The sequence below is a fragment of the Leucopleurus acutus genome (genome assembly GCF_964270905.1).
Source record: "Leucopleurus acutus genome assembly, chromosome: 5".
NCBI classification, from domain to species: domain Eukaryota; kingdom Metazoa; phylum Chordata; class Mammalia; order Artiodactyla; family Delphinidae; genus Leucopleurus; species Leucopleurus acutus.
This window is the reverse complement of record NC_139147.1, coordinates 54783776-54797334: the sequence shown is the minus strand read 5'-3', so window position 1 is coordinate 54797334 and position 13559 is coordinate 54783776. Positions and strand designations below refer to the sequence as shown.

The 13559-nt window shown below is 40.2% G+C and overlaps 1 protein-coding gene across 6 annotated transcripts in view; it reads right to left on the bottom strand.

The window, feature by feature from the left end:
* Positions 1-1496: 1496 nt before the first annotated feature.
* The window catches only part of BBX (BBX high mobility group box domain containing), a 282354-nt gene continuing 270291 nt past the window's right edge, over positions 1497-13559 (bottom strand). For all 6 annotated transcript variants that reach the window (XM_082839829.1, XM_082839833.1, XM_082839834.1 and 3 more), the window contains 2 exons: positions 12379-12565; positions 1497-7611 (listed from right to left, as the gene is read on the bottom strand). In XM_082839829.1, coding sequence (XP_082695955.1) covers positions 7524-7611; positions 12379-12565 — 275 coding nt within the window. In that variant the 3' untranslated portion in view covers positions 1497-7523. The remainder of the gene's footprint in view (positions 7612-12378; positions 12566-13559) is intronic.

Sequence of the window (13559 nt, the reverse complement as noted above, 5' to 3'; positions counted from 1 at the left end):
GACATTAACTACAACAAAATCATAGAAAGCAAGACCTAAATAAATTAAATAAATAATATGCTAAGAAAAGTCCGTCTTTCTTAAAATCTGCTTAGAAACTGTAAATTAAAAATGTCAAATACAGAGATACCCAATTTGAGCAGCGTTTTCTAATTCCAAATGATCTTCACTCCAGCAGTGCTGTGGCTCATGAATTCCTTTTGCTTTGGACAAGAAACATACTTTTGGAATCGTGAGGAGGTGATACTTAAAATGAACGTGCATATCAAAATATTTGTTTTTAAAGACTATCTGAAGTATTTATACATGAAATCACACTTCTGGGATATACATATCTGGGGTTGGGGGATGAAATGGAGGAAAATGGGTGAAATACAGACGAAGCAATTGAGGAAATGCAGGTGCTTGGGGCTGGGTGATGGGTACGTGGAATTCAGTATACTAGCCGCTCTATCTTTGCATATATTTGAAATTTTCCATATTTCAAAAAGGTGACAAGGTTTCCGATACATTATGATCAGCAACTTTACCTTTGTTCAATATGCATGGAATAGAGTCAGCAGTATTAGTTTTAGCTCACTTATTGATAAGAACCATTTTATTGTTCCTTGCAAGAGATTTCATGTTCTACCCAAAAGGACAGATGTGATTGTATATGTAGGATCATAAAACCACACACATATGCATATTATCACCCTTTTCCCTAACAGAATTTATATTGCCCCAATACATTTTATTCTCAATAATTCAAAGGAAGTGTGCTGGAGTATTAGAAAATGTAATTCATTAGGCAGACAGATTTTACAGAAAAATCTTATAGTGCTACACATACAAGTATGAGTTAGCTATGTGAACTCAATCTACCGTGAGTTTTCCACAACATCAAATCCAAACAGCTTATCCCTAAGGCATCAGGACCCTAGCTCATTCTGAAGACGAAGTTATACTTAGCATCTCTTTTGAATACACTAACATATCAACCTTCCAGTTGGAATAAATATAATACAGTCAACAATTACCACTTAATGAGCATTTCCGTTACAGGCCCCATGCCAACATTTTCATATGTATTTCCTTTTCATCCCAGTAGTGGTGTTAAGAAGTTATTATTAACCACCATCATTTAAGTTAGTGAAGTGTGATTCAGGGAGGTTAAGAAACCCAGCAGTAAATGGGTGGAGCCACACTTTGGAGCCAAGTCTGTCTGAATGCAACGGCTGTGACATAATTATACTATATATGTATTTATACACTGTGCGCACATGCGCACAATTGTGTGCCAATTGGCACAATTGTGTGCCAATCCAAAGGATTTAAAAAAAAAAAAGAAGCATATCCAAGGTTCTACGGTTCAGGAACATCATATTCACCAAACTTGAGGCCTGAGTTTATACTACAGTCTTAACGATACTATTTCCATCCTTTTATTATAGTTCGGGGCAAGATGGTATGCTCAGGCAGGTCACACTTTCCCAAGGAGCCTCTCCTCCTGCACAGCAGACTGAAGCACGTTTTCCTTCTTCTGTAGGGCTGATTTCTGCTCCACACGTTAGGCAAAAGCAACCAAGGCTGCTCATACAATGGTGAATCTCAGGTAAAGTTTAGGGGAGACCATTATTTGGTATTCTAAAATAGTTGAAGCGTCTTATTTGTATTAAAGTATTTTTCCCTACTGTTTTTAGAAAATATGGTATATTGAAGGCACATACACTATGGCCAGTAGTGTGAACCAAAAAAAAAAAAAATTGAATAATATCTTTAAAATATTTCAAATTTTTATTAAATATTTTTATTCAGTTTTAAGATCACAGTTAAAGTACTTTAGCATGTTATACACATGACTTACATGTGCAATTTTTAGAAATATCAAATTAAGTATAAGATTTTGAAGAAAGAAATTATATAAATGTGTATATTGACTTTTACTACACATACATCTAAGAAAGCAATAATTCTGTTGTACCATTAAGTGGAAATCATTTATTACATGGCATGTTTACACCAACTCTAAAGAGAACCAAGCCAATTTCTGAAAGCAAAAAAAATGAGCGATTCGGTCATGCTGAAAACTGTCAACAGACTTAAGACCTGGTGGTCAAATGAAGCTGTGGTTAATTTATGACAGGTAAGTAAGCAATTCAAACCTATGGGAAAAGTTCATAATCTGGTATGTGGACTCTCAGGTGGTTTTTATTCCTTTTTGACAGATTCCTGAGAGCAAGACATGAGCGCTAAGGAAATGAGAAACATGTTGCCAAGCATGTGCTGAGCTCCAGATCACAAACCTCCCCCACCCCAGTTCTGCCGCTACGAGCTGAGGCACTAAAGTGAGGTGTCAGGGGACGGGAGCACCCCCCTGGGGCCGCAAGGGGAGGTCATGGTTAGTCCACGAAACGCGTGCCTCTGTGATTTAGGTTAGAGCTTGTGAGGTAAGATGTGTGGTGCGGTGCAGTGGGAGGGTGTGGAGGCATGGAATTATGTCCTTGCTCCTCGGTAACCAGTTCTGGCCCAAGTTATTAGAAAATCTTTGGAAAGAGTAGTAATGTTCACAGTAACTAATTCTGTGCATAAAGATCAACTTAAGGGCAGGATCAATTTTGACCACTGACTGCAACAAGAAAACAGTGGCCACTGAACTTCTAAGCACAAGGTTTCCTCTTTTCAATTATTAGTATAAATCATACCACCACAAACAAAATTTGGCCAGGAGAGGAAACTTTTTTGTATGTGTGAAGAAAATGTATATTTATATTTTTAAGGAAAGCGTAGCACAAACAGATGGAGGTGTATGAGGGGAATCAAATGTACTTGTCTTGTTCACTCTTTTGCTGCTTCTTTTCCTAAAATGTAAGATAATGTCCCCAGTGAAAAGGACAAGGTCATTTAATATGGGGTATAATAAACTTCGCTATCACTTCCAAACTATATAAAAGCAAAGCAGTCCATCAAACCCTGACTACTTCACCAGACATATCTGGTAAGATGAACTGAACAACTGTTTCTTTTTTCTATTGTTAAGTATGATGTTAGTCAATCTAAATAAGATAACTGTAAAAAAAAAAAAAATCCCCAAACTCAAATAAACACAAAATCCAAATCTAATTCTTTGGGAATGCTTGTATAAATAAAAGCAACACCTAATTAACAATTAGTACACTCTTTATAAGGTGCAAAACAAGATCCTATGTGGGGAAAGCTAAATTTTAATTCCCACCTAGCAGTCACTCTGAATACTTTATAGGTCAAATGTAATAAGAGCATTTACTTCTACTGCCCATTTTCAGCAATACATTGTTCTCTCTGGAGAAGGTGGTTTGGGAAGTCAAAACACTGCAGCGGAAAATAGTGGCACTGAAGGTAGAAGCAAAAAAAGACAAACCTTTGAAACAGGACTTACTGAAATTAACCGTTAAAGCCGAGGTAGCCCATTAGGATTGGCCTTATCTGAGGGCTCTGTGGAGCAGTGCAATCAAAGGTGAAACTTCTCACAGCATCACGTACACCCCGACTTTCCCTTTACAAATGATGACTCCAGGCCTTGCACGACTTCCTTCCTTTTCCCCCATGGAGCAGCGATGCTTCCCCTTTGCTGTGTGGATGCTGGCCTCCAGCCTCCAGCTGCTGGTCTCCAGAACACTTAGGATTCATACAGTAGTTTAGCAGGCAGCATGGTCCCACTGCTTCACATTAATGCCAAATGCCAAACTTGGAACAGAGTTACTTGATATTCCCCATCCCTCCCCCGGAACTGTATAAACAAAACATGTCATTCAGTTTTCAGCTTACTCCTAGTGCTGTATCGATTTATAATTTGCTTGAGATTTTACATAGGTGCAAACATTTCCAGAGGATGAGCCAAGGACTACAGAGTGCAAACAAAATTTTCTATGACTCAGGCAGGGTAGCATCTGACTTGATAAGAGAGTGACAGAGATTACACAAGTTGCATTCTGAATAACTAGACCAGTTCAGATGCTCCTTTTTGTTCATAGTGTTCCATCACTTTTTTCCTCTGCAGCAGTTTTAATGGCAGGAACTATAATAACAGTGATAACGTGGGAATGAGTTCAGCATGGCTTCGAGGGGGCACTGGTAGAAAGCTCATCTGATGGAATTAAATAAATATATTTTCGGGGGGGAAAAGACTGTCAGAATTACAATGGTATGATAGATCCTTTAAAAAAGAGGGCTTTAAAGAATTCACCATGTTCATCTAAAATCTGGGAACTAACCTAGTTTGGGGATAAGAACCTGTGTCTTCAAAGTGGCTGTGGGACCTTTTCCTTTTCCTGGCCTCATTACAGTTATCCAAACAAATAAACACTTAAGAAGGGTGTCTTACAGTATTTTCTCTCTTTCACTCAGCTTCTTAGAGCTGCAGCTTCAGTAACTATAATATACTCTACACACTTCAAAATTACATAGGAAAATACCCAGAATAACTAAATAAATAAAAGGCTAAAGAAAACTGGAACAGTACTGTGTCTCCATCTGAGACTAAATCATCCACTTCCAGCAACACAGAGAAGGGCTAGGACAATTTTTTTCAAAAGATTTATATACAGGTTTGAATCCAGAAATTAAGGTTAAAAGCATAAATATTGATAATTTCAACTAGATTCAGAATGGTTTCAGAAAGATATGATACAACAATTTAGAATAAAACAAAAGCAGAAGAGCATCATATTTTGGTTTGCTTGAGATATACATAAGGTGCAACAACTTTTTCGCTTGAGGATGCGTGTGGGACAAACGTTAGTGTAGATGGTGTTTGCTGGCAGATTAAGGTACACACCATAGCAATATGATTTTCCAAAATAAGAAAGAATGAGAGAAGTGAAATGAAGATGATAAATGGGGGAGGGTACTACATGTTGGTCTGCAATATTTGTGCTAACAAATGTTGTTACCTGAAAATACCAACACCCCTCTCCAGTGGATTCAGGGCATGAGAAAAGCACTATTTTTGAAATCAAGACTTTACTCAGAGAAATGACAAGGCGAGTGTCTAAAAGACTATAAAGCTTTGCAGGATTTCTGCTACTCTCAGTGCCTAACCGCTTAAAAATTAAGCATGTCTACAAAAAGGTGGGTTTTTTTTTTTGTTTTTTTTCTAAAGTATCTGAAAACAGTCGTATCCAGTAGGTTGCCCTCCACCCCGACCCCTGCCTAAGGGAAAAGCCACTGAGGTTTAGGAAAAGCAGATCAAGTAAGGTATATTAATCACATAGAAAAAAGTAATCTTTTGTTTTGCTTCTTTTTAAAAAAGGTCCCATGAATATACAGCACTCTCTTAAGGAACTCTAGTGAAATGTAATCAGAGGACTGGAGGAGAGGGCACTGGCAAAAATAGACCTATTCTAACATGTTCTAGAGAATAACAAGTTAGTACCATTGTCAAGGTGCATGTTCTGCACCAAACAATTTTTGTTGTTGATTCTTTTTTTTTTTTGGATTTTAGCTAATTATAATTTTTAAATCACTGCTAGCAAGTGGTCCAGAAACTCCAACAGCCACCAACACTGGGACCCAGCAATTTTCAAACATTCAATTTGTGTTTCGAAATTTAGAAAATATTAATACAACAGCATCATAGTAAAAATCTCATGCTAAAATCTGGGGTTGCTCACCTGATTTATTTCTGTGTGAATGGGGTTAAGCTTCTGCCTCTGATTAACCTTGCTTACTAATTCCTTCTTCCTCCATGCCCACAAGGAATATGCATTTTTGAGGACACCATTCCAATGCCCTGATGCCCTCTTTACCTGCTTTGAAAAAAAAACGCCCAAATCTCTCTGTTCTTTTTCAATTCTGTTAGTACGTTGTACATATTTTCCAGCACCGAAACTGAAGTAATATCTACAACCGTGAAAAGCTAAACCTAGTCAGTACTAATAGAGTCATTTTTTTGTATGGCTATTAGGTCAAATTACGATTAGAAAAAAAATCATCATTACAATTCAGTCAAGTATAAATAAGAAAGCTAGATAAAACCTTGTAAACTGTCACCATTTAGAGATCTAATTCAAAAGTTTCAAACTTGAACTAACACTATCAAAATTCCGCCAGTTTGAAAACCAGTAAAAATTATTGCTGGAATCCAATAATTAAAATTTGGTAGTTTGTGCTGTGATGCAAGAGTGGGGAAATACTTTGTGCTATGGAACAAATACCCTGTAAAATCTGTAGCCGCCGACTAATTTTGATTTATCACTTTGCATCTGTTGCTAAGAAACAAGATACTGTGAACGTCAGGTGGTGGAGTCAATATGTTGAATGTTCTAAGCCAGTTAATCCACTTGCACTGGCATATGTATGGTTGGTTTTATGTTCAAAAGCAACAAAACATGAAAAGGAAACAGGAAACTTGCAGGTTGGATCTATAACTGCGAGTCCCACTCTGGTCAGGCACACCTCCCTCATCAATACCTCCGTAACCACAAAAACTCAAAATGGCTCTAAAAACCTGCAGTGCCAATTAGGCTGTGCATAGCAATTGCTACCCGTCCAGTCTGTCTGGGATGGATGTAAAAGGTCTGTAGCTCAAAGTCCACACGAAGTGAGTGTGTCTTCAATGTGTTCTGAATAGTGAAGTAATACTAAGGTCACTTCTGAATAATATTTTTCTTTTTTTGTCTGTATGAACGATCCATTGGTCACTCAGACCCTTGTGTAAAAATAAAAGAATCCTCAAGGCATGAAAACATCAGTAATCTGTAATCTGCTGGACTCTTCCCCTGTCTGGGAAAATATTCGCCACAATTTGACCCAAGCAAATTGTTCTTGGTCACTCAAGGCTAAGAAAAAAATTCTGCTTGTAAGAACTGTAATTTTTCTTCTTCTCTCTCCTTCTCTTTTTGCCAGCAAACTACCACTCTGGTGGCAAATATAAAAGTGCAGAATATATGGACCACAAGGCCGAGCATACACCGCTAACAATGGTACATCTGCCTGCCCGTGCTGTCTGGGAGTCTCTGGAACAGGCTTTTTAATATTATTCTACAATATAAATGTAGGTATAACCTATTATATAAACCATCTTAGAACATAAATCTCCATGTACAAAAAAGACTAAGAATATCTAATAATAACTAGTGCAGTGTGTCAGTTTTTGTTTTTTTTGTTTTTTGTTTTTGTTTTGAAAGAATAACTAGGTAATATACGAAACTAGTTTCACACTCTCTGGTTGGTAAAAGAGATGCTGGATGAGCTACAGTAAAGGCAGCCTTTTACCAAGTTACCACCTATTACCATCAAAAGCCTTCAATAGAAAGCAAAGCTCTAGGATCATCCCGTTTCTGCTCATTATCAGACAGATAACATCACCCTCAAAGACTCTGGGTTCTGAAAGAACAAACTGGCCCAGGGTGCCAACTTCTGCTTCAAGTGAATCTGGGCCGTGTAGGGCAACAAGCACTTGTTTGCAGTCTATATTTTCCACCACATGGACTCACTAGCATCTCTCAGTAAAGACAAGGCTAGGGTAGTAGGTAAAGCACAATGTTTTACAATTAAAGGGCGCTTCACTGGTCAGCGCACGAAATAAGTACAGGAGCCTGTGGCATTTCTTTTGGCTGTCCATCATGGGTGAGCGGAGTTGATCTCTGACCTCTGTAAAATAAGAGGAAGAAAAAGAAAGAGATCACTTTTTGAGAGTACATTATCAGAAACAGGAGAGGATGATGAATGACCAACAAAAGCGTTCCAACGTATCTTGTTTAATAGCTACCACTGACTTACTACTTACACCGTTTAATTAAAACTGTTTTTATTCTTAAAGCTTCTTTATTTTTCTTTTTTAAGGATTTCTTATCTCAGTTCCTCTCATACAACTCAACAACATACTCTGCCCCCAAACAACCACCTCCATTACGTAGAGACAAAACCTGAAGCACCAACAGATTTGGTGAAATTCCCAGGAAGTGGAAACCTTTCAGTCAAGGGCTATGGTTCTAGGATGACAATTTTCCTCTGGATCTACTTATATTAAAAAATGACAGGGCTTCCCTGGTAGCGCAGTGGTTGAGAGTCCGCCTGCCGATGCAGGGGACACGGGTTCGTGCCCCGGTCCGGGAAGATCCCGCATGCCGCAGAGCGGCTGGGCCCGTGAGCCATGGCCGCTGAGCCTGTGCGTCCGGAGCCTGTGCTCCGCAACGGGAGAGGCCACAACGGTGAGAGGCCCGCGTACCGCCAAAAAAAAAAAAAAAAAAAAAAGACACATTCCTTTCCTTGACTTGCCCAAGGGGAAGAAGACTCTCCTATACTAACCAATGACCTTCAGGCTCATTTCTTGAGATATATAATAATCAGCCCGATTTCAAAACTTAAGGCCAATAAAAGGGATGGCCTCTGCAGAGAGAGGTGAACTGTGACTTAAAAAAGGAATGAAAAGAAAACAATGAAACCCGCCTAACGAAAGAGAAGTCTCAAAGGCATATGGAGGGAGAATGCACAGGGAAGAAGGCAAGTACCAACTCTGAATTTTAGTGTGTGAGAAAATCCAATCAACTTGGGCCAAAATCAACACATATGGAGAAAGAACTCTAGACAAGACTTAAAAAAATTCATGGAAATTCTTATCATTTGGATTGGACCTACATCAAACAGATACAGATCAAACAGTTATTTTTCATTCAGCTTGTTGTTTAATGAGTAGGAAGAAAAATACGATTTACTTCATGGTTATAAGAAAATTTCTTGGTACTTTCTATAGAGCTTCTCGTTCTAAAAAGATAGGATTGGGCACCTTCTTGACATTTCCTAATAGGTTTCCCAAGCCTCAACAATGCATACTCACTGCTCTGGCCTACGATGGTCTGTAGTGCACAGCACTGTGCTGAAAATATGGGATAGAGCAGCAGTGTTTTCACTGGTTTGACCGTTTCAATACAGTATCTTCTTCAGATTACGTGAAATGAAAGGAGCTATTTTAAAATTCAAATTGTATCTCTCCATAACTATATCTAATTTTCTTTTTCTTGATGAACAAAAAAGAAAATTAATACAGATAGATTACATTTGGGGATTTCAGAATCCAATGATCACTTAGCTTAAGATATTAGGAATTTAGAAAAACAAAACGTGTTATAATCAAGCCTCTGGATTAATCTGTTTATTTATGTGGGGATGCTGTAATAACCAACTATTCAATATGTTCAACTCTTTGTTCAAGAAAGATGAAATTAAAATGCTATTTTTTACTTTTAAGATTGAATATGTAACAATATTACAAAAGCAAAAAAGAATTTTAACAAGTATTGGAAAAGGAAACATACAAAGAAAAATAAGTGAAAGATGAAAAATACAATGCAAAAACAAAAAAGAGCAAGCAAGAGGGAGAGAGCGAAATTGGGGTGAAAGCCCAGCTTACTCAGTGGAAAAAGAAAAGGAGGTAGGGGCATGAGGTGGCTGCCACGAAGTGATGGTTCCAGCTCCCAGGGGAAGGTCAGGTGAGATTCCCCATGAATCTCTATGACATGACAGATGCTTGCTTAAGTGGCATGCTGGAGCAAAGGCAAAGACAATGAAGTTCAAAGACTTGGATTCAGATCTTGACTCAAGTTTAGCTGTGTGCTCTTAGCAAGTTAATTAACCGCCTGTACCATCATTAAAATGGAACTAAAAAGACGCACCTGGCAGAGCTGATTTTAAGAATAAATGTAATGAGCTTCCATCCTTATAAAACTCCTAGTAAATAAACAGGCTCTCAACAAAGGTTAATTCCAATTTCCTACTTCCTGCATTCTGTAAAACTGCTTTTCTATGTTGGGTTTCTGAACCCAATATTAAGATTGCTTGTGGCAAGAATGCAGGTAATATATGTTTACCCCTAACTCTGTCGACCACTCTCTAAATTATGAACTAGGTGATGCCTAAGCAATAATTAATTGATGTGCAACCCAGGTACAATTACATTAAGCCTGCAGGTGGAGGGATGGCTGGGATCTCTGCTTTAACAGGTTAACCGCTGAAGTTACAACTAAGATGCTCCAAGGCTGTCTGTCTGTCTAGATAGTAAGAACACTAACCATTTGTTAGGTTGAGAGTAAAATTCTTTTTTTTTTATGGTACGCGGGCCTCTCACCGCTGTGGCCTCTCCTGTTGCGGAGCACAGGCTCCGGACGCGCAGGCTCAGCGGCCATGGCTCACAGGCCTAGCCGCTCCGCGGCATGTGGGATCCTCCCGGACCGGGGCATGAACCTGTGTCCCCTGCATCAGCAGGTGGACTCTCAACTACTGTGCCACCAGAGAAGCCTGATAGTAAAATTCTAATAGGCAATATTTTTTCTTGCTAATGGGAGGTGTAAAAAAAAAAAAAACACCATTTTTCTATGCCTGCTAGCTAACTTAGGCAGTCATTCTCAAGAACACCTCATTTATTCACTCAGCCATTCATTTGTTCATTCGTCCATTGCGTAACAGGAACTAAGGAAGCTGTGTACATGAGGAATAACACCAGTGCTTTGCTTTCAAAGTGTACTGGAAGGAGACAGATGCATCAACAAATAATTACAACCCAGTGTGGCAGCTGGTCTAAGAGAGGTGTGCACAGCGAGTGTGCAGGACTTCGGGAGGAAGACTGAGAGAAGAGGACAAAAGACAGGCCGTTCACCCGAGAGGAGGACGCACAAAGGCAAGAAGCGGGCTTATCTGGACGGGAGTAAGCGATTCCACGTGACCGCAGGACAGAGAGGAAGGTGGTGGTGACAGTGGAAAGGCTTGCTGCCGCTTTCTGCTGCTGCAGCTGAAAGTCACTGGGGTGGAGGCGGCTGGTTAACAGAGCAGAGGTGTCACCAGTCGTGCTCAGAAGGGGACGCTGGCAGCAGCAAAGGTGACTGTGCGGTGGTCCTTCCTGAGCCCCGGGTTATGACCCCCCTCTGAATTCTTACATGACCTCTTAGTCCCACAATTTATGGGGGCACTTAATAACACTCAGGCATATTTTTAATTCTTTTTGCATGCGCTATGAGTTTGTCCTCTGTGCTCGACTGTAAAACTTCACGAGTGGAGAAGTGTCTGTGCGTTATCTCCCTCAGAGACCTGAGCAGATTTTAACAATGTCTGTCACCGTTCACTTGCTATTAGGCACTTGCAGTGTACACATGAAAAGGAATTCTGATAATGTACGCTCCCACATGCCACGGAGCGGCTGGGCCCGTGAGCCGTGGCCGCTGAGCTTGTGCGTCTGGAGCCTATGCTCCGCAACGGGAGAGGCCACAACAGTGAGAGGCCCGCGTACCGCAAAAAAAAAAAAAGGAATTTGACTTCTTGGAAAAATCTAGAGGCTATTTGTGAGGAAGCACTAGAACTGTAATATGACAGGTAAACAGCAAGAGGCAAACAAAGCTTCCATTGGGGTCTCCTAAACCTGGATGTGAAGGAGAATGGAGCCTGACAGATGGGTAGACACGTTGGGGTAGATTTCAAGCTCTGTTGGGCTGAAGACTGAAAACCTAAGAAAGAACTCATCTGTGGGTAATCCACTTTGAGTAAAAACAAGAAATACCTGAATTCACAAAAGGCTTTTTTATCTTCCCAAAGGATCCATTAAGTAGCAGAACACCCAATTCTATACTTAGAACTTAATACACTTTCTGTGGGACTTCACTGAGTTCAAAAGGCTTTCGTATCTGGTCTCACCTGAGCCTTACAACTTTGTGATTCTTTGGGGATATTGTTATACTAAACAGAAGATGAGAAAACGGAGGCCCAGAGAAATAAATGACTTTTTAACAAACACAGAGAGCTGAAGAAAAATCCAGGCCTTCTGCCTTCCATGAGTCAGATGCCGAGATGCTCTTTTTCCTGAACCACACTGTTTTCTTCCGCTAGTACCACCAACGCCATCCTCAATGGGGGTGTTACCATGTGCCGGTACTGGGACACTAGATTTATTCTATATAACATCTCTATGAAATGCGAACCACTTACAGCCATAGTATAAAAGGAAAAACAGAGGATAGAGAAGTGAATGGTCTTGCTCAAGGCCTTACAGTTTTCAGGTGACAGAGGTAGGACTCAAACTCAGGTCTGAGACCTGACTCTAAAGCTTTAATGATTAGATCATATTGCTTCTCTGCTCTCTCAGGCGTTTTCAGAAATGAAGCTTAATCACAGAATAATACTATGTTCAAAGTAAAACACCTGGAGGGCAATACTCCCTTGTATTTTCCCACACTGCTGAACAGTATATATACTTCGGTTACCACCTCGTAAACAAAAGTCTCCCGAACCCCAATCATTGTGAAAAATATCACAGACCACGTCAGAAAGGATGATTTGGGCTTCCATATCACCGTCTCCACCCATGTTCCGTGAAAGGGGGTGAAAGTGAACAGGTCCCCAGAGCCCAGGGCAGCGAGGTTCCCCACTGCTGACCTGTGCACATTTTCCATGGCGGCCACTTCGGCCAGCGCAGCGAGGCTGAAGAACGCAGACACGGCTGGCATCTCCGGGGTGCTGCTCCGCGTCTCCGTGGCCTCCCGGCTGTGTGAGCATTCGTCATTGCAGCCCGTCTCGGTCACCTTAGCAAGACCCCTCTGCAGTTGCTCCTTTGGTTTGTCATCTGTAACGAAAGGAAAATTCATCACGAGAGGGATCACTCTGTCCTCTCCAGAGAAGGGACACAGAGAAAACTCAGTGTCAGACAATGTGAAATGAGCTAATATGCTTTACTGTTCACTTCTGTCATCCACCGAATATTGAGGCTTTTACAGAATCTCTTCTTCCATGGGAATAAAACTCTTTTATTAAGCTCAACTGCAACCACGGGCAGCACCATGCCCCGAAGCTGAGCGGAGGAGCTGTGTTTTATCCAAGAATAAAGAATAGGTCAATCTTACAGAAAGAGGGAAAAATGGACCGTGGCCAAAATAAAACCCAAGGGACTTGTGCAGAGGGGCCAGTGGATGCTGTAAAATGGTCCTTAAAAACTCAACTGACCAAACATTCCTGATGAGGCCACAGCATGCCCTACTATGCACCGTGGGCATTCAGTATGCTGTGTTACCGACACTTAGGATAGCCTAAACTAATCCCAATGAGATTAATCAGTTTCAATGAGATCCTAAACTGTTATTTTTGTTCTGAAGACCTACTGAAAGGAAGCAAAGGGCCCTCTGGTATTTATGAAGAGGTGGCTGAAATGCTATGCCAATACATTTGTTGGAAGTAAGTACACTTTATACAGCCATTAGAGAGGAAGAGGAGTAATCTTTACCATGGTTTTTATAATAAAACATTTTAACTACAGAAAGTAACTGATAAGGCTGTAAATGTCATATATTAGAACATGAAGTGCTATATGCTTTTCTACATAAAAGGGAATATTTTCTAAGATCTTTCACTCTTCCTAAAGCAAAAATGAGGCTATAACAATTTATACAACGTGAAAATCACAGAGCAGAATCCAGAGTGGAAAGGGAAGGAGAGAGGAGCCCGCTGGACTAAATATCATGAAAACTAGATTCTAATCCTCACCCTACTTAGTGGTTCGATGTGTTATGAAACAAAATTCCACCTCTTTGAGTTTCACTTCGTATATGACAGTAAAATTAGGG